This window comes from Aegilops tauschii, chromosome 4, assembly GCF_002575655.3.
Source record: "Aegilops tauschii subsp. strangulata cultivar AL8/78 chromosome 4, Aet v6.0, whole genome shotgun sequence".
Lineage (NCBI taxonomy): Eukaryota > Viridiplantae > Streptophyta > Magnoliopsida > Poales > Poaceae > Aegilops > Aegilops tauschii.
In genome coordinates, this window is record NC_053038.3 from 62,377,890 (window position 1) to 62,399,404 (window position 21,515).

Sequence of the window (21,515 nt, forward strand, 5' to 3'; positions counted from 1 at the left end):
ATGTTAGGTACAGAGCTAGACCCGAGGGTTCCATTGCAGAGGCCTACATTGCTACAGAAGCGTTGACATTCTGCTCAAAATACATTGAAACAGCTGATCAGCTTAGCAAAGAGGTGGGTGAAGACAATCCCGGGCTCAATGTTTTCGATTATTCTGTTCGAGTTACAGGGAAGAGTCGACAAGAGGACAAACCTAAAGATTTGGACAAAATGGTTTGGTATGTGTTGAATAACTGTCCTGAGATACTACCTTATATCAAGTAAGTGCAGTACTGCAGCTTATACATCGTAATCTACTAAACTTGCAGCACATTCTTATATATTTAGATGTTTGACGCGATCACTATGTTGTGCAGCATCTACAAAGAGGAGTTACTGCCGCAAAGTCCAAGAAACATTAACAAACTGGTTATGGTGGGATTTGCGAAATGTTTCAAGAACCATGTAAGCTTTTGAAGTGCACTGTCAATTTTTTTAATATATTGAGTACATAAGATGTTCAGCTTGTCTATTTTCTAACCATAGGTTAAGAAGATGCGGGAGGATGGGCAGGCAGTTGATGATGCCCTTTACTCACTAGCAATGGGTCCTGATACTCGGGTAAGACATTATGAATCTTGCGTTGTTGGAGATGTGCGCTACAACACCCTTGCACGAGACGAAGGCAGGAAGACACAAAACAGTGCCATCATGAGCACGGATACATATGACAAAGAGACAACTGAAATGTATGCTAACATAACAGACATTGTTCAGTTGCAGTATATCTCCAGTTTCGAGGATCATCGGTGTGTGGTTCTGTTGTGCTGTCGTTGGTATAACCTGTTTTCCAGGATCGCAAAACCCAGAGCTAATGATTATTTCAAATCCATCAATGTCAAGGCGGCGTACCAGACCAACGAGCCTTTTATTTTGGCAAATCAAGCAACACAGATATTTTTCTTGGAAGACACATTTGCACGTAGCGATGACTGGAGAGTATTGCAAAGGTTTGAGCAGAGGAATTCATTTAATGAAGTTGCACAACAAGATGATGCTTACACTGCTCCTGATGTACAAGATAACACAGATGTTCCTAATATCTTTGAGAACCATCACGTCAATGACGCCGGCGAAAAGATTGCCTGTCGTGCTGTGGACATACAAGAGTTGATCAAGAAGAAGCCAACGTTCGAGGACGTTGAGGACGAAGAAGAAGATGACACCGCGGGGAATTACGATTCAGACTGATACACATGGCGAAGATGTTGACGCTGCTGCTGCGGATGATGATTACATTGCTTTTGTCGTATTTGCCTGTCAGAAGACGTTTTTTTATCTACTATGTGAAATTGTGTTTGCTATGACAACTGAAACCTGATGAACATGTTGTTTAGTATTTTGCTGTGAGAACATCACTTGTTATGTATGCTGATTTCTGTTTGGTGATTGTATGACAACTAAAACATGATGACATTGTTGTTTAGTTGTACTCATATTTGGCTGTGAAACTTGAATTTGATGACATAGTTTGCTGTTGGACAGCAATTTGCTCGACGTCTTCGAATGAGAACAAAGCTGACCCGACAGGGCCTCTGCTATTTATTTATTTATATGAGCAAAAGGGGATACCCCCTGATTTCCGTTAATAGAAATCATTAGATGTTCACAACACTACGCCCAGCCTGCTACACAGGTTTCATTCATTACTAGTTTCAGCAAAGTGCTCATGTCATAGCCACTGAATACATCACGAGTGCTACATACACTGCAAATAAAGAGACAATCATCCTACAGAGCACATCGATTTTGCCCATTATCTTCACAAGCTCTTTCATCTCCTCATTGCTGTCAAGGTCGTTCAGTAGCTGTTGCTTGGCCATGATCAGAGGAACTGCATCTTTAACCTTTTGCTCTGCATCTTCCTCTTCTGCCGTTCCTTCAGTTACTTGTCCAACACCCCAACCTGCTGGTATTGGGATTCCTCGGCTAACCAAATAATCAGCGTAGTTGCATTCCCCCACATCAGCAACTTCCAAGAAATACAAATCACACGAATCTTCCCTTTTCTGCACGAATCAAATTGGAAGATCATCAACCAAACTATTAAAAAAATCAGCAACTGAAAGCAGCAGAACAACACTTAAACATATTATTACCCCATGATTCGGGCATTTGTAGAAGACTCGGCCAGGGTTGCGGATTGTGGTTGAGACGCGACGGATGACTCTGCGTGATTTGTAGCAGTGGCACCACACCAACGGCAGCGGGTTGCGATGAGCAATCGGCTACGGTGCGTGTGCCGGCGGGGGTGTGATGAGACCCACAGGCGATGGTACGGGTGGCGACTTGGCGCATATCTGGTTGTTGCCTGCTGAAGAGTAGTGGACGAGCAGCCAGCGGACATGGTTGCTGCGGCCAGAGCTTCTGATGCTAGGCAGAGTAAGTAGAGAAGAGGAGAAGTGAACGTTGGATCTGTCAGTTTCATTACTTGCAGAGTAGCATAGCACCACATATAGTCTAGGTTTGGATTCGAACCAGCTACAGGAGGGACCTCCTTGTTTTGCGAAAAAATCATTTCTCCACCTAACAGCTGGGACCCACCGGCTGTATCTTCGCACGGAAGGAAGTGCCTCCTTGTTTTGCGAAAAAAAATTATTCATCCCATTGACAGCTGGGACCCGTCAGATTTGGTGACTTACTTGTGGGCCTACTAAGCGGACGTGTACGCACGGCTTTGTCAACTTAATCAACAAATGATTCTAGCAGCTGGACCGTTGGATGTTAATCCAACAGCCGTGCTCCTTCTTCAACCTCTGTTCTTGCTCCTGTCTCCCGTGGGCGGCACCGCGGCTGTGCTGCCGCGCACCCGAACCAGTGAAGTTTCCCACTCCTCTCCATCTGCGACTCCACTGCCCCGTCTTCCCCATCTCCGGGTCGTTCCAGTCTGGGTGCGCTCGGCACGGTGTGGTCAACGTGGTCAACAACCGAGAGTCATCGGAAGATGATTGTACGTGAGAGGCTGACAGTGGGGACGCACCATGCCCATGGACGCATGCATGCAACGGAACGCGGCGAGGTCAACGTGGTCAAGGAACGACTTCCATCGGAAGTATACTGTACGTGGAGAGTCTCAGCTGGGTCCACGGCCGCAGCAAGTAAGTGCCTCCTTATTACGTGGAAAATAATGATTCCTCCAACTGACAGCAGGGACCCACTGGACGGGCCACCGTATTTTGCGGAAAAAAACGTTTGCCCCCTGACTGCTGGGACCCACCTGACGGGCCACCGTATTTCGCGAAAAAAACGTTCCGTCCGCTGTCAGCTCGGACCCACCGGAAGTGCCTACTTATTACGCACAAAAAATGAATACTCCCCCGGCTAGCTAGGACCCACCTTGGTGGGAGGTTGACTTGGGGGCCTACTAAGTTGACGGGGACGAAGGGCTTTGTCAACTTAGTCAATATGAACGATTCTAGCTCCAGTGACCGTACGATAACCATCCAACGGCCGTAGTGCTTCTTCAACCTCTGGTCTTCTTGCTCCAGCCGCCCAAAGCAGCGCCGGTCGTGCCGCATGCTCCTACCTCCCGTGGCCGGCTGTGCTGCCGCGGAGGCCTCACCGCCCCCTACTATTCCCACCGCTGGCCAGGCCCTGCGGCGGCGGCAGCCTCACACCGCAGCCGAACCAGTGAACCCTCGTACTCCTCTCCGCGCGGGCTTCCACTGCCGCGTCTTCCCCGGCTCCGCGTCGTCCCCTTCCTAGGCCTCGCCGTCGTCCACCGCCGTGGTGCTCTCCACGCGGCGTGGTCAACGTGGTCAAGGAATGACTTCCATCGGAAGAGTACTGTACGTGGAGAGGCTGACAGCTGGGTCCATGGCCACAGCCCAGTTTTTTTTGTGATTTGCCAAGTAAGTCGCTTTGTCAGGCCTGTTGGGCTGCAAATCTTTCAAGACGAGGAGAGAATCATTCGGCTGGCCGAGAAAATGGCCCATCAGTAATGAGAAATGGGCTGTACATTTTAAAAACACATCAAACCGGCAATTAGTTTTAAATATCTTTTTTTTTCATTTCGAGATTTTAAATTACATTAATTTTTATGCGTGGAGAATTTGTTGGATTTTATATTGATATACATTTATTTTTAAAATCAGTTTGAATGTGAGTCGAAATTTCGGGATTAAAAACAGTTCGGAGCGCACCGAAATATGCAAAATTTCGTATAATTTTTTAACCGTGGCCACAATATGGGCTGTAATGCTAACAAAAAGAATATGGGCTCCAAAAAAACCTTAATAATTAGCAAATGGGCTGTAAATTATTAGAAATAATGGCAGATGGGATGTATGCTGTTTTCCACAGATTTGAGGCTTTCCTAAAAAAGGTTGACGCACAAGCAGTGACTGTTGGATGGCCATCCAACGGCTCTCGTGCTTCTTCAATCTCTTCTCTTCCTGCTCCAGCCGCTCAAATAAGCGCCGGTGGGACTGCCTACTCCCTCCTCCCCGCGGCCGGCTCTGCTGCCGCGCAGGCCTCACCGCCCCACCGTACTCCCATCGCTGGCCTAGCCATCCCTCTACTCACCCACACCTGCTGTTATTCTCCGGCGACGGCAGACGAACCAGTAAACCCTCGTACAGTCGTACTCCCCTCCGTGTGGGAAACAACTGTCGAGTCTTCCCTGCCTCCGTGTCGTTCCCTTCCTAGGCCTCGCCGTCGTCCACTGCCCTGGTGCTCTCGACGCGGCCTGGTCAACGTGGTCAACGACCGACATGCATCTGAAGTGGACTGTACGTGGAGAGGCCGACAGCTGGGTCCACGGCCGCACGCAAGGAAATTGCTCCTTATTACGCGCAAAATAATGATTCCTCCACCTGACATCAGGGACCCACCGAAAGGGCCTCTGTATTTCGTGAAAAAACGTTACCGCCGCTGACAGCTCGGACCCACCAGCTATATCTTCGCACGGAAGGAAGTGCCTCCTTATTACGCACAAAAAAAATGAATACTCCCCCTGTTAGCTGGGACCCAGTATAGTGGCAGGCTGACTTGTGGGCCTAATAAGTTGACGGGGACGGAGGGCTTTGTCAACTTAGTCAATATGCACGATTCTAGCTCCAGTGACCGTACGATGTCCATCCAACGGCCGTAGTGCTTCTTCAACCTCTGGTCTTCTTGCTCCAGCCGCCCAAAGCAGCGCCGGTCGTGCCGCATGCTCCTGCCTCCCGTGGCCGGCTGTGCTGCCGCGGAGGCCTCACCGCCCCCTACTATTCCCACCGCTGGCCAGGCCCTGCGGCGACGGCAGCCTCACACCACAGCCGAACCAGTGAACCCTCGTACTCCTCTCCGCGCGGGCTTCCACTGCCGCGTCTTCCCCGGCTCCGCGTCGTCCCCTTCCTAGGCCTCGCCGTCGTCCACCGCCGTGGTGCTCTCCGCGCGGCGTGGTCAACGTGGTCAAGGAACGACTTCCATCGGAAGAGTACTGTATGTGGAGAGGCTGACAGCTGGGTCCATGGCCACAGCCCAGTTTTTTTTGTGATTTGCCAAGTAAGTCGCTTTGTCAGGCCTGTTGGGCTGCAAATTTTTCAAGACGAGGAGAGCTTTCATTCGGCTGGCCGAGAAAATGGCCCATCAGTAATGAGAAATGGGCTGTACATTTTAAAAACACATCAAACCGGCAATTAGTTTCAAATATCTTTTTTTTCATTTCGAGATTTTAAATTACATTATTTTTTATGCGTGGAGAATTTGTTGGATTTTATATTGATATACATTTATTTATAAAATCAGTTTGAATGTGAGTCAAAATTTCGGGATTAAAAACAGTTCGGACCGCACCGAAATATGCAAAATTTCGTATAATTTTTTAACCGTGGCCACAATATGGGCTGTAATGCTAACAAAAAGAATATGGGCTCCAAAAAAACCTTAATAATTAGCAAATGGGCTGTAAATTATTAGAAATAATGGCAGATGGGATGTATGCTGTTTTCCACAGATTTGAGGCTTTCCTAAAAAAAGGTTGACGCACAAGCAGTGGCTGTTGGATGGCCATCCAACGGCCCTCGTGCTTCTTCAATCTCTTCTCTTCCTGCTCCAGCCGCTCAAATAAGCGCCGGCGGGACTGCCTGCTCCCTCCTCCCCGCGGCCGGCTCTGCTGCCGCGCAGGCCTCACCGCCCCACCGTACTCCCATCGCTGGCCTAGCCATCCCTCTACTCACCCACACATGTTGTTATTCTCCGGCGACGGCAGACGAACCAGTAAACCCTCGTACAGTCGTACTCCCCTCCGCGTGGGAAACAACTGTCGAGTCTTCCCTGCCTCCGTGTCGTTCCCTTCCTAGGCCTCGCCGTCGTCCACTGCCCTGGTGCTCTCGACGCGGCCTGGTCAACGTGGTCAACGACCGACATGCATCTGAAGTGGACTGTACGTGGAGAGGCCGACAGCTGGGTCCACGGCCGCACGCAAGGAAATTGCTCCTTATTACGCGCAAAATAATGATTCCTCCACCTGACATCAGGGACCCACCGAAAGGGCCTCTGTATTTCGTGAAAAAACGTTACCGCCGCTGACAGCTCGGACCCACCAGCTATATCTTCGCACGCAAGGAAGTGCCTCCTTATTACGCAAAAAAAAATGAATACTCCCCCTGTTTGCTGGGACCCAGTATAGTGGCAGGCTGACTTGTGGGCCTAATAAGTTGACGGGGATGGAGGGCTTTGTCAACTTAGTCAATATGCACGATTCTAGCTCCAGTGACCGTACGATGTCCATCCAACGGCCGTAGTGCTTCTTCAACCTCTGGTCTTCTTGCTCCAGCCGCCCAAAGCAGAGCCGGTCGTGCCGCATGCTCCTGCCTCCCGTGGCCGGCTATGCTGCCGCAGAGGCCTCACTGCCCCCTACTATTCCCACCGCTGGCCAGGCCCTGCGGCGACGGCAGCTTCACACCGCAGCCGAACCAGTGAACCCTCGTACTCCTCTCCGCGCGGGCTTCCACTGCCGCGTCTTCCCCGGCTCCCCGTCGTCCCCTTCCTAGGCCTTGCCGTCGTCCACCACCCTGGTGCTCTCGGCGCGGCGTGGTCAACGTAGTCAAGGAACGACTTCCATCGGACGTGGACTGTACGTGGAGAGGCTGACAGCTGGGTCCACGGCCGCAGCAAGGAAGTGCCTCCTTATTACGCGGAAAATAATTATTCCTCCACCTGACAGCTGGGACCCACCGGACGAGCCACTGTATTTCGCGAAAAAAACGTTTCCCCCTGACTGCTGGGACCCACCAGCTACATCTTCGCACGCAAGGAAGTGCGTCTGGGCAAAAAAAGATTCGCCCCCTGACTGCTGGGACCCACCAGCTACATCTTCGCAGGCAAGGAAGTGCCTGACAGTCGGGACCCACCTGGTCGAAGCGTACATAGCGTTGTCATTCTGGTCGCGAACGTGTACGTACATATATACTGGTGGATGTAGAGGCGCACACGTGTCATAGTAGAGGCGTGTACGTGTCGTAGTAGAGGCACGCACGTAGCATGTACACATACGTACATCGGCCAGGGTGCAAGAAAGAAAATACGGCCACGTATGTGTACATACGGGCGGGGTCTCGAACGCCTACTCGTGCATACGTACGGCCAGGGCTCGTGTACATGGCTGGGTCGGAACGGAGAAACAACGTCGTCGTCGTGTTCATGGGGAGGCAACGGAATGCGTCGTGTTCATGGGGAGGCAACGGAATGCATCGTGTTCATGGGGAGGCAACGGAATGCATCGTGTTCATGGGGAGGGGTGTGGCGTACCGTAAAACGGAGGAAACGGACCTCCTACGCTCGAAACAGGGGTCCTGTTGATCGGGAGGAGTGTGGCGTACCGCAAAACGGACGAAACGGACCTCCTACGGTCGAAACGGGGGTCCTGTTGATCGGGAGGGGTGTGGCGTACCGCAAAACGGAGGAAACGGACCTCCTATGGTCGAAACGGGGGTCCTGTTGATCGGGAGGGGTGTGGCGTACCGCAAAACGGAGGAAACGGACCTCCTACGGTCGAAACAGGGGTCCTGTTGATCGGGAGGGGTGTGGCGTACCGCAAAACGGACGAAACGGACCTCCTACGGTCGAAACGGGGGTCCTGTTCATCGGGAGGGGTGTGGCGTACCGCAAAACGGGACTCCACGGGATACTGTTCATCTCCACCGTCGACCTCCTCCAGCCTCCACGGGCTACCGTCGACCTCCTCCAGCCTCCACGGGCTCCTGTTCATCCAGCCTCCACCGCGCGCTACTCCACCGGCTACTGTTCAACCACCTCTCCACGGGCACCCCTCCACCGTCTACTGTTCATCCAGCCCTCCACACCACGGGGTCCTGTTCAACCACCCCTCCACGGGCACCCCTCCACCGTCTACTGTTCGTCCAGCCCTCCACACCACGGGGTCCTATTCAACCACCCCTCCACGGGCACCCCTCCATCGTCTACTGTTCATCCAGCCCTCCACCACACCACGGGGTCCTGTTCATCCAGAGGCAACGCCACCGCTCACTGTTCATCCAAACCCCCCGCAACACTCACTGTTCATCCCAGAGGCAGCATCGATCGGCTTTAGTTAGCAGCAGTAGCGAAGGAATTGCTCGATCGGGTTCGGTTATCAGCCATCGATCGATCGCTCGGGTTTAGTAACGCGTAGCCTGCAGTGCAATCGCTCGGGTTCAGTTAGAGCCCAACGCCTCGCTCGGGTTCAGTTAGAGCCAACGCCTCGCACACATGCGCGTACATGTACGAGAGAAACGCGCATCGCTCGGCCCCCGACCTCCCACCGTAACCGGGAACTCCCCAAAATTTTCCTCCCCCTCGCTTCTACCACAGTTTTTTCCGTCATGGACGGCCCAAAGAATGTCATGCAGCTGCGTCTCCGGCCCGCCCAGGACGAAAAGCCCATTTTCTGTCATGATTTTTTGTCATAGAAGTAGGAGCCCACCACATCTATGATGATACCGTGTTTTGTCACAATTATCGTCATAGAAGTGTCATATGTATGACAGAAAAAAATTTCGTTCGGCCCAAAATGTCACGGATGTGTCTTTTTTTTGTAGTGATATCATCTACGCATAGACATGGCTCTGATACCACTGTTGGGGAACGTAGCATGCAATTTCAAAAATATTCCTACGCTCACGCAAGATCTATCTAGGAGATGCATAGCGACGAGAGGGGAAGAGTGTGTCCACGTACCCTCATAGACCAAAAGCGGAAGCATTTGACAACATGGTTGATGTAGTCGAACTTCTTCTCGTTCCGACCGATCAAGCACCGAACGTACGACACCTCCGAGTTCCGCACACGTTCAGCTCGATGACGTCCCTCGAACTCTTGATCGAGCAAAGTGTCGAGGGAGAGTTTCGTCAGCACGACGGCGTGGTGACGGTGATGGTGAAGTGATCCGCGCAGGGCTTCGCCTAAGCACTACGACAATATGACCAGAGGTGTAAACTGTGGAGGGAGGCGCGGCACACGGCTAACAGATGATGTTGTGTGTTCTAGCGGTGCCCCCCACATATATATAGGTTGGAGGGGAGGAGAGGCAGCCAAAGGGGCGCCCCAAGTAGGAGGAGTCCTACTTGGGCGCCTCCCAATTCGGCCTCCCCCTTACCATATCCACCGGAGGGGGAAGGAAGGAGGAGGGAGGAGAGAAGGAAGGGGGAGGCCGAATCCCTCCCCTTCCTTTCTCTCTTCTCCACTTTACTTCCCCGCCTATTTCGGCCTACATGGGGCGCACCAGCCCCCTAGGGGCTGGTCTGTCCCCTTCTTGGCCCATTAGGCCCATGTAGTTGCTGGGGGGATGCCCGGAACCCCTTCGGGTGACCCGATATGTACCCGGTACCCCCGAAACACTTCCGGTGTCCGAATATCATCGTCCTATATATGAATCTTTACCTCTCGACCATTTCGAGACTCCTCGTCATGTCTGTGATCTCATCCGGGACACCAAACAACATTCGGTCACCAAATCACATAACTCATATAATACAAAATCGTCATCGAACGTTAAGCGTGCGGACCCTACGAGTTCGAGAACTATGTAGACATGACCGAGACACCTCTCCGGTCAATAACCAATAGCGCACCTGGATGCTCATATTGGTTCCTACATATTCTACGAAGATCTTTATCGGTCGTACCGTAATGACAACATACGGTATTACCTTTGTCATCGGTATGTTACTTGCCCGAGATTCGATCGTCAGTATCTACATACCTAGTTCAATCTCGTTACCGGCAAGTCTCTTTACTCATTTCGTAATACATCATCCCGCAACTAACTCATTAGTCACATTGCTTGCAAGGCTTATTATGATGTGCATTACCGAGAGGGCCCAGAGATACCTCTCTGATACTCGGAGTGACAAATCCTAATCTCGATCTATGCCAACCTAACAAACACCTTCGGAGATACCTGTAGAGCATCTTTATAATCACCCAGTTACATTGCGACATTTGATAGCACACAAGGCATTCCTCTGGTATCCGGGAGTTGCATAATCTCATAGTCAAAGGAATATGTATATGACATGAAGAAAGCCATAGCAATAAAACTGAATGATCAATATGCTAAGCTAACGGATGGGTCTTGTCCATCACATCATTCTCCTAATGATGTGATCCTGTTATCAAATGACAACTCATGTCCATGGTTAGGAAACTCAACCATCTTTGATTAACGAGCTAGTCTAGTAGAGGCTTACTAGGGACACGGTGTTTTGTCTATGTATCCACATATGTATCAAGTTTCCGGTTAATACAATTCTAGCATGAATAATAAACATTTATCATGATATAAGGAAATATAAAATAACAACTTTATTATTGCCTCTAGGTCATATTTCCTTCAAAGATACCCCAACAAACCCCTCAAAGGATGATTTTCCATAGTGATAAGTGGCAGTAAATTTCAACACGTAATATAAATGTTTCTTTACCAAACTCCACTCACCAAAGGCGCTTCACTCCCCGGCAACGGCGTCAGAAAAGAGTCTTGATGACCCACAAGTATAGAGGATCAATCGTAGTCCTTTCGATAAGTAAGAGTGTCGAACCCAATGAGGAGCAGAAGGAAATGACAAGAGGTTTTCAGCAAGGTATTTTCTGCAAGCACTGAAATTATCGGTAACAGATAGGTTGGTGATAAGATAATTCATAACAGGTAACAAGTAACAAGTGTAACAAAGGTGAATCAAGGTCTCCCAATCCTTTTTATAGCAAAGGATAAGCCTAGATGAAATCTTGTATAAAGCAAAGCGCTCCCGAGGACACATGGGAATTATCGTCAAGTTAGTTTTCATCATGCTCATATGATTCACGTTCGTTACTTTGATAATTTGATATGTGGGTGGACCAGTGCTTGGCTGCTGTCCTTACTCTGACAAGCCTCCCACTTATGATTAACCCCTCTCGCAAGCATCGACAACTACGAAAGAAGAATTAAGATGAATCTAACCATAGCATGAAACATGTGGATCCAAATCAACCCCTTATGAAGCAACGCATAAACTAGGGTTTAAAATTCTGTCACTCAAGCAACCCATCATCTATGTATTACTTCCCAATGCCTTCCCCTATGCCCAAATCATGGTCAAGTGTCATGTAGTCGATGTTCATATAACACCACTAGAGGAAAGACAACATACATCTCATCAAAATATCGACCGAATACCAAATTCACATGATTACTTATAACAAGACTTCTCCCATGTCCTCAGGAACAAATGTAACTACTCACAAAGTATGTTCATGTTCAAGATCAGAGGGGTAATAAATATCATTAAGGATCTGAACATATGATCTTTCACCAAATAAACCAACTATCACCAACTACAAGGAGTAATCAACACTACTAGCAACCCACAGGTACCAATCTGAGGTTTTGAGACAAAGATTGAATACAAGAGCTGAATTAGGGTTTGAGAGGAGATGGTGCTGGTGAAGATGTTGATCGAGATTGACCCTCCCTCGGTGAGAGGATCGTTAGTGATGACGATGGCTTCGATTTCCCCCTCCCGGAGGGAAGTTTCCCCGGCAGAATCGCTCAGCCGGAGCCCTAGATTGCTTCTGCCCAGGTTCCGCCTTGAGACAGCGGCGCTTCGTCCCGAAAGCTTCCTTCTGAATTTCTCTGGGTCAAAACCCTCCATATAGCGGAAGATGGGCACCAGACGATGGCCAGGGGCCCACAAGCCCTGGGGGTAGGGCGCGCCCCCAGGCTTGTGGCCACCTGGTGGGTCCCCTTCTGTTGTTTCTTCGCCCAATATTTTTTATGTATTCCAAAACAATTCTTTGTAAAGTGTTAGGACATTTGGATTTGTGCAAAATAGGTATCTCAGATTTGTTCCTTCCGGTCCAGAATTCCAGCTGCCAGCATTCTCCCTCTTCATGTAAATCTTGTAAAATAAAAGAGAAAAGGCATAAGTATTGTACCATAATGTGAAATAACAGTCCATAATGCAATAAATATCAACATAAAAGCATGATGCAAAATGGACGTATCAAGATCCAGCAGGAGATCCTGGCGAGACAAGCCGCGCGCGCAGCCAGCATCCCTGCCGGGCTGCCTCCGAACTCGCCGGAGTCGGAGGAGGAGGAGGAACAGTCGGGTGAAGAGGAGGAAGAGGAGGAGGAGCTGGCTCCGATGAAGTCGGAGGAGGCGGAGCAACCGGAGCAGCAGCTGTCGGGCTTCAACATGGAGCAGGCGGAGGCGGAGTTCGCCGTCGCCAGTCCGACGAGATGGCGGAGCAGCAGGCATACTGGAGTTCATCCAGGATGAGGCCTATGTATAGGCCAACCGAGCGTTCCTCCGGTAGGAGCAGGCAGCGTCCGACGCGCTATTCGCCGAACTCGACGCGGATATAGAGGCGGAGGAGGCCGGAGCGGAGCAGCCGGAGGAGCCAGAGCTGCAGCTGTCGCCAATGCTGCTGGAGCCAGGCACGGAGATCATCGACATCTCCAACGATGAGTAGCTAGGTGATCGACGTTGTACGCAAGTTTATTTCGTTTGGATATCTTTGTATGAATTAAAAAATCTAGTATAAGATGTTCAGATGCAATAAACGAAATTTAAGATGTGCACGGTGACTACCGCGGACGCGTTCGGGCTAGGACGCGACCGTTTGAGGGCCACATTTGACATATCGGCTGAAGATGTTGTAAGCTGTGAAATTTCCTCGTTCTCCTTCCGCTCACTGTTTAGTTGACTAGCATAGGTGGTCCAAATCCAGCGACCGACCAGTGGGCCCCAGTCTCACGCTCCCTCAAGAAAACAAGAAAAAAAAACGCTCCCGTCACCATAGTCCAGTCCACGCTCCGGCTCCAGCCCCGAAACCTCGAACCACGCCACCGCCCCACTCCGACTCCGACCCCCAAACACGCTCGCCGACCGCGACCGGGAGGCGCCGGGATCCACGGGGAGCTCCACCGCCCCCTGCTTGACCGCTCAGCGTGACGGCCGGCTGGCTGGCTGGCAACGAGGGCGAGGCTGCAGCGAGATCGACGATCGGCTCGGCTCGGCTGGTCGCGACGACGAGCTCGCGACACGGGATCGGTTGGCGGCCGCGACGCTAACGACGGCGGCACGCTGAGGTACCCTTCGTCCGCGCTCTCACCGTTCCCGGCCACTGCCAGCAACTCAGCATCCACCCTCCGTTTTGCTGCCACCGGCCAAACGCCCCCGCACCGATTTCACTTTCCCCTGATTTGTTTCCATGTTCTGTGCCGCGGGCAGCCAAATCCAAGTCTCGCTGCAGCCCTCGGCTTCTGTCCGTTAGATGGATCCGTGGGCGGCAAATTTGGTTTGCCAACGCTTTGCTCTGATCCAGATTCCTTTTACCGAGTCGTGCCTTCCCTAGCTACAGCCACTGACAGAAACTAAACAGTCCTTTAGCCCTCAAGAACTTTGCTTCCAGCATTTTCGTGTTTGACTTGCTTCATGCAATAATTCAATCTCCATGCAGTGTGCATCTTAGTTAAGTAGGGCAAGTAATTATGATGTGCTCATTCGGATTCATGCATATGTTACTGGTCTATGTTACTACCTCCATAGTGGGTAGTGTCATAGATGTGGTAACATAGAGAGCTTCATTTATTACTTTTGAGACTCATTTTACATGGGGAACCGCTATGTAACCTAAATTTATGTTGTTGGATTCGTATATGAATATAGTTTCAATAATATCATTTTTGTTACATTTAACTTACATTTGATTAGTTAAAATCATGGTCAAAATATGACCCATAATACGAGGGGGGCTAGACAACCAGGACGGAGGTAGTACTCCATTTGCATCTCTCCTCATTAATTACTTGCCACATCATATTTTTTGCCTATGTGGCATGCATGTTACTCCCTCCGTTCCAAATTACTCGTCGTGGTTTTAGTTCAAATTTATTACCTCCCACTTAGGCTGGTCTAAGTTACTACCTCCGTAGTGCAAAGTAACATAGTAGTAGTGTCATAGATGGCTTCATTTATTAGCTCATAGACTCATTTTGCCTCGGGAAGCGCTATGTTACAGTAACATATTATGTTACCACAAGCACCTCTTTCCTCATTAAATACTTGCCACATAAGCAAAATTGTCTTGGGATGTGTTAAGCTAAGTTACCCCCACTATGGCTAGCCTTAGTGCTAGGGCTCATTGGTTATCTTTTTTGGTTATAGTTTAATGCTTGTGCATTGCTTAAGTCAGTATGCTCTGTTGGCATTTACATGTTTCGTTTACATATGTCCTGCCAAGATTTTCATTGTCGCATGTTTCCTTTTAGGCACTGAGCAAGCTTCATGGTAAACTCTCGAAGTTGAAGTAGAGAACACGCTAGGATGGCCATTCGGTGTTTCTATGCTACTCTGGTCCAAATCCTTCTCTGCCTTATGCTCTGTCAGCCATGCTATAGCACAGTAACTGACATCCAATGTCTGAAGAGGTTGAAGGCATCCGTTGATCCAAACAACAAGTTGCATTGGACATTTGATGACAACAAAGAAGGATCCATATGCACTTTTAACGGCGTGGAGTGTTGGCATCCTAATGAAAACCGGATTCTTTCTCTTCGGCTTAGCAGCATGGATCTGAAGGGCCAATTCCCTGATGGGCTCGAGAATTGTAGTAGCATGACATCGCTGGATCTATCGAGCAACAGCCTTTCCGGGCCAATCCCGGTTGACATCTCAAAACGGCTTCCATACATCACAAACCTTGATCTCTCGTATAATAGCTTCTCAGGGGAGATTCCAGAATCGCTAGCTAACTGCACTTATCTCAATGTTGTCAGTTTACAAAATAACAAGTTGACTGGTGCAATCCCAGGGCAGTTTGCTGGTCTTTCTCGCTTAACCGAGTTTAATGTTGCTAACAATAAATTATCAGGCCAGATCCCACCATCTTTGAGCAAATTCTCATCATCCAATTTCGCAAATCAAGACCTCTGTGGGAAACCTCTGAGCGGTGATTGCACTGCCTCTTCAAGCAGTCGTACAGGTGTGATTGCTGGTTCTGCTGTTGCTGGTGCGGTCATCACTTTAATCATTGTTGGTGTGATTTTATTCATTTTCTTGCGGAAAATGCCTGCCAAAAAGAAGGAAAAGGACCTGGAAGAAAATAAGTGGGCGAAGTCTATCAAGGGAGCAAAAGGAGTGAAGGTATGCCCCCCCCCCTCCCCCAGGATCTTGAGATGGTATTTTAGTTTTGTATTTATATATTTTAAAATAAATGTTAGCCGTCCTTTGTTTCTAACTGACAAAATCTGTCGCGTTTTGCCCCACAAAAAGATGTTTCATCTTTGTGAAGTTTCATCTATTCTAATCAGATTAACGTTTTTGCAAAATACAGAAGCAGAATATTCTTATACATATATCTTTTGCCTTGAAGAATAACCTGTATCATAGTATTTAACTAGAAGTATAGCTGTCAGCCATTTATTTTAAGCACCAGACGTATCGAAAACATGACTTATCAGCTTAGGCATACAAACTTTTGGTTGGCTACGTTGTCACATGTGTTTCTGTAAATTCTCATTACAGGTATCAATGTTTGAGAAATCAGTTTCAAAGATGAAACTGAATGATCTGATGAAGGCAACATGTGATTTTACCAAGGAAAACATTATTGGAACTGTTCATTCCGGAACTATGTACAAAGCTACACTTCCTGACGGTTCATTCCTTGCTATCAAGAGGTTGCAAGATACTCAGCATTCAGAGAGCCAATTCACATCCGAGATGTCAACATTGGGAAGCGCTAGGCAACGCAACTTAGTTCCACTATTAGGTTACTGCATTGCTAAGAAAGAGAGGCTCTTGGTGTACAAGTACATGCCCAAGGGTTCACTCTATGATCAACTACACCATGAAGGCAGTGATAGAGAGGCTCTGGAATGGCCAATGAGGCTAAAAATTGCCATTGGGGCTGGTAGAGGGTTGGCGTGGCTTCATCACAGTTGCAACCCCCGCATTCTTCACCGCAATATTAGCTCCAAGTGCATACTACTTGATGATGACTACGAGCCTAAGATTTCAGATTTTGGGTTGGCAAGGCTTATGAATGCAATCGACACCCACCTGAGCACATTCGTCAATGGCGAGTTTGGCGACTTGGGTTATGTAGCTCCTGAGTACACGCACACCCTTGTTGCCACGCCAAAAGGGGATGTCTATAGTTTTGGTGTAGTCTTGCTTGAACTGGTCACCGGCGAAGAGCCCACGCGCGTATCAAAGGCCCCAGAAAATTTCAAAGGGAGTTTGGTAGATTGGATAACATACCTATCAAACAACTCTATACTTCAAGATGCGGTGGACAAGTCCCTGATCGGAAAGAACAGTGACGCTGAGCTGCTTCAAGTTCTGAAGGTCGCCTGTTCCTGCGTGCTTTCTGCTCCAAAGGAAAGACCTACAATGTTTGAAGTGTACCAGCTTCTGAGAGCTGTTGGGGAGAAATACCATTTTAGCGCTGCTGATGATGAACTGGCGCTCCGACCGCAGGATGCCGACTCTAAGAAGCTGGATGAGCTTATTGTAGCGAAATAGACGGGCCTGTGTGGTACATTGATGCTGGGTGTTTGTTGTATCTTGTGAATGATCAGGTTGATATATGGTAGTAATGTACTATCTGGACCCGTCGCTAGCGAAACTGTCGGAAGCTCGATCAATGCTCATGGTCCTGGAAATAGCGTGTTGTTGTAAGATGTGTATGACTTGTGATGTTCACGTTCTGTACTTGCTCAGTCTGTAGTGCATCTTTGGGATTATGTAACTGGTGTGTGAGACGGACAAACCTCTCACGTTTTTTTGTAGAAGTACGTAGTTTGCAGTCCTCAGTTTGATGTGCTCTTTAGCATTTATTTCCTTATTGTTGCTTTGCTTACGAAAGGCCCTTGGATAGCATGATCAGACACACATTTTCTTCATTTTTGAGGAAGACACATGCAGCTTGAAACAATTACTACCTCTATAAAAAATTTTAGATCACTACTTTTTACAGAGGGAGTACAATGGTGATTTCATTTTTGAGGATGACACATGCAGCTTGAAACAATAACTACCTCTCTAAACTAATACTAAGATTTTTAAATCACTACTTTTTACAGAGGGAGTACAATGGTGATGGTGCCTATCGCTGAACTTCCCTAGGTCTATAGACTTGAAAGTTACTCCCTCCGTTCACTAACTTCTTTTTTTCTGAATCAGATGTGTATATACATCTTCTAGTGTGTTTGTTCAGCCATTTCAGTCCGTACGTAGTCTATATTGTAATATCCAAAACATCTTATATCGGTGAACGCAGTAAGTAGCAAATTAGAACAACCATGTGTGCGGTGCCCCCCTCCATAGTTTTCCGCCTCGGTCATATTGTCGTAGTGCTTAGGCGAAGCCCTGCGTCGGTAACTACATCATCATGTCACCACGCCGTTGTGCTGACGAAACTCTCCCTCGGCCTCAGCTGGATCTAGAGTTCGAGGTACGTCACCGAGCTGAACGTGTGGAGATCGCGGAGGTGTCGTGCGTTCGGTACTTGATCGGTTGGATCGCGAAGACGTTCGACTACATCAACCGCGTTACTAAACGCTTCCGCTTTCGGTCTACGAGGGTACGTGGACACACTCTCCCCGCTCGTTGCTATGCTTCTCCTAGATAGATCTTGCGTGATCGTAGGAATTTTTTTAAAATACTATGTTCCCCAACAGTGCCGGCCAGACAAACACGACAACAGGTTCGTTCATCCGATTGGGGGTAGAAGTATATGCAGTTATCCTTTCCCCTCCCGTGAACTGTGTTCGAGAGCGGCGAACAAGGAGAGAGCTCGGTCCCCCCGCTCCCTCGACGATAGAATCTGCAGTCTCTTCCCTCTCCGAAGGTGGGAGAGTGGAGAGACCTCGGATCTGCGCCCTAGGCGTGTGGATAGTAGGTTAGGGTTCTCAGCGGCGCGGTCATGGTGGCAGTGATGGCGACATAGGGGAATAAATGTCTTTAAGCTTCTCCCCCACCTCGGCGAGGCCACTTGTGGCGCGCCCGATAAGCTTCTGGTGGTTGGTGCTTGTGGATCTACGAATCCGACAAGCTTTTGTGCTCCAGGCATGGACGTCATGGCGGAGGCGACAATTACGATGTGGAGATTTTGCTCCTTAGCTCCATCTTCGTCGCATCGAGGTTGGCTATGGCTTTGCCATGAAGCTCGTGGGGCAGGTAGAACGGCGGACCGGCATCTGGTGTCGTGAGCGGCTGCTGCCTATTTAGGAGGTGGTTTTGCGGCATGGCGCAAGGGGCCCCGGTTCAACGTCTTTGGCTTTGACATCTTCGACATATCCAACATTTTCTTCCTCAAGGCGCTAGTCCTTCAGGGGCGTTTTTCTTGATGACTTCCCGTCCACCTGAACAAACAAGGTCAGGCCGATTCTCAACTCGAGCTCAAATGAGCCCGTATAAACAGTAAAATCGTAAAAAGTAAATGAAAAACAAAAGAAAATCTGAACATTTTTTTGTGCGAAACATTGACAAAAGTTCTATGTGCATGCAAAATTTCATCTTGAAATTACAGTTGTGGAAGTGGTGGCAAAAAAAAATCCAAAATCCATGGTCCAAAAATGCTATTGTCAAAAGCATTTTGGAGTACTGATTTTGTTTTCTTTTGCTGCGACTTCCATGAATATCATTTCAAAGCGAACATTTGCAGGCTCTTGAAACATTTGTTAAAGTTTACCACACAAAAAATTCAAATTTTTTTGAACGTTTTTCCTTTTCGAATTTATTGTTCATGCAAGTTCATTTGAACTCGTGAGCAGTTGGGGACTTTCCCCGTCCGATGGAAGTGAAGATTCCAAGCGAAAACGCAACCGCGAGGAAAGAAAGAAAAGAGGCCGTGTCAAACCCCAAACACCGTCGGCGTTTTGAAAACGCGGGCGGCAAGCCAACCAATCCGGGCCTAGGCCTAGGGCGTAGCTTCGAATTGAATTTGAATCCGACTCCAATCCGGGTCGCTCCTGCGCATATTTCCACGACGAATCGCGTGGATGGATCCATCAGCTCATCACCCACCTCCCCTCCCCCGTCGATCCACCGCTTCCATCTTCCTCGCCTCCATCGCGCGCGCGTCCGCTCTCCAGCAACAGCAGCTGTTCGTCCGTCGAGCTAGCGCGACGGCGATGGCCGCGCGCAAGCGATCTGCTGCTGCCGTCCCCGGCGCTGGCCACGCCACCGCGACACATGGATCGCCGACGCGCTGCAAGAGGAGCCGCACCAACAACATCAGGAGCACCGCGGAGTACGAGGAGGAGACATGCCTCGGCGAGGGCAGCTTCGGCTGCGTCCTCCTGGCGCGCCACCGCGCCACCGGCAAGATCGTCGCCATCAAGTACCTCAACTGGGCGGACGGGTCCGCGGAGCCCCCCGACCCCGCCGAGCTTCTGCGGGAGGCCGGATTCCTCGAGGCCTGCGGCGGGAGCCCGTACGTCGTCGGCTTCGAGGGCCTGGTGCGCGACCCTGACAACGGCGCCTACGGCCTCGTCATGGAGCACGTCGCCGCGCCGACCCTCCACAAGTTCCTGTGGGACAGGCGCCGCGGCCCGCCGCTCCCGGAGTCCACGGTGCGCGCCATCATGTGGAAGCTCTTCGCCGGTGCCAAGAAGATGCACGACCGCCACGTCGTCCACCGCGACATCAAGCCGGCCAACATCCTCATCGGCCAAGACGGGGAACTCGTCAAAATCTCCGACTTTGGGCTGGCCATCTCCTTGTCCGAGCTGCCGCCGTACACCCAGGCTGGCACGGCGTTCTACTTGGCGCCCGAGATGCTCCTCGGGAAGGAAGACTACGACGCGCTCGTCGACACGTGGTCTCTCGGCTGCGTCATGGCCGAGCGGCTCACCGGCAAGACACTGTTCCTCGGCGACGATGATGATGATGATGACGACGATGACGACGACGCGAACAATGAGATCATCCAGCTCTGGAGCATCTTCCGCTTGCTCGGGACGCCGGACGAGAGGACGTGGCCGGAGTTCACATCTTCGCCGCACACCGCCAAGGCGCTACAACTCCTACGGCCGGGGCACAAGCAGAACCAGCTGCGGGATCTGTTTCCTCGAGAGAAGCTGTCAGAGGAAGGATTCCAGGTGTTGCAAGGCCTCCTCACATGCAACCCCGACAAGCGTCTGACGGCGGCCGCCGCGCTCAAGCACCGATGGTTTGCTGCTCCTCGTCCCGCCGCCGCCGCCGCGGCGGCAAAGGTCAGCGCTTTGTCGTTTCCGGTAAAGAAGGCACCAAGGATCAGGTTCATCCCGCCGGCCATGCCACAGAAGAATCTACTCAAAATTCCCCTCGCCGTGTGAAACGCAGCACAACAAGTGTAATTGAACTCTCCAGATGTAATTAAGTGTGAATGGATGAGCCATCTATGTAAATTGCTTCGATGACCATCAAGCAGTAGTTGATCCTTGGCGCCATGATCGCCGGATCGCCCATTAGTGTTGGCCTGCTTCTCTGAATTCCATGTGTCATTGTGCACACGTTCAGAGTATCAGAGATGTGTAATTGTGACGTAGTGTTGAGAGATCCATTAGACTGCTGATGACATGTTGTTTACAGATGCCCTGTTGTTATTGAGCTATAGTGCATAATTTGTGTTGTTTTTCCAAAATCCTGAACCGATGATAAATGTATGTAGAGTACAATGTTCTAAGCAACAGAAATCTGGGGAGATGGATGAATTGATGGTTAAAAATGTCATGCTGGTGCAGATTTCATGAGAACTTATAGATTTGATAATGGTACTAGTAGTCTAGTACAGCAATTGGACTTGTTCGTGTAGTTCAGTGTATGTGACTATGTGTTTCCACCATCTTTTTCATATGCAAATTTCATTACTGTCAAATATTACCTCCGTTTGGAAATAACTAGGAAGGTGTTACTTGTGTATGTTTGAACCAATGATTTTGCATCCTTCCTTGATAGGCCCACAAGGCCACAATGGTTCTAGGACATTTCTCTATAGACGTTTGCCGCAAGCTTGTAAT

At 49.6% G+C, this 21,515-nt stretch overlaps 2 protein-coding genes across 2 annotated transcripts; both read left to right on the top strand.

Moving 5' to 3' along the window:
* Nucleotides 1–13,296: 13,296 nt before the first annotated feature.
* On the top strand, nt 13,297–17,300 carry LOC109762013 (probably inactive leucine-rich repeat receptor-like protein kinase At5g48380). The gene is made up of 3 exons (XM_020320822.4): nt 13,297–13,595; nt 14,778–15,651; nt 16,033–17,300. The coding sequence occupies exons 2-3, from the start codon at nt 14,833–14,835 to the stop codon at nt 17,032–17,034; spliced, it is 1,821 nt and encodes a 606-aa protein (XP_020176411.1). The 5' UTR covers nt 13,297–13,595; nt 14,778–14,832; the 3' UTR covers nt 17,035–17,300.
* Nucleotides 17,301–19,646: 2,346 nt separating this feature from the next.
* LOC109762066 (putative cyclin-dependent kinase F-2) lies at nt 19,647–20,831 on the top strand. Its single transcript, XM_020320887.1, has one exon. The coding sequence runs from the start codon at nt 19,647–19,649 to the stop codon at nt 20,829–20,831; it is 1,185 nt and encodes a 394-aa protein (XP_020176476.1).
* Nucleotides 20,832–21,515: the final 684 nt, after the last annotated feature.

Coding starts and splice junctions, on each gene's coding strand:
- LOC109762013 (XM_020320822.4), top strand. CDS start 14,833: ATGGCCATTCGGTGTTTCTATGCTACTCTGGTCCAAATCCTTCTCTGC. Junction 15,652..16,032: donor AGGGAGCAAAAGGAGTGAAG/GTATGCCCCCCC, acceptor TTCTCATTACAG/GTATCAATGTTTGAGAAATC.
- LOC109762066 (XM_020320887.1), top strand. CDS start 19,647: ATGGCCGCGCGCAAGCGATCTGCTGCTGCCGTCCCCGGCGCTGGCCAC.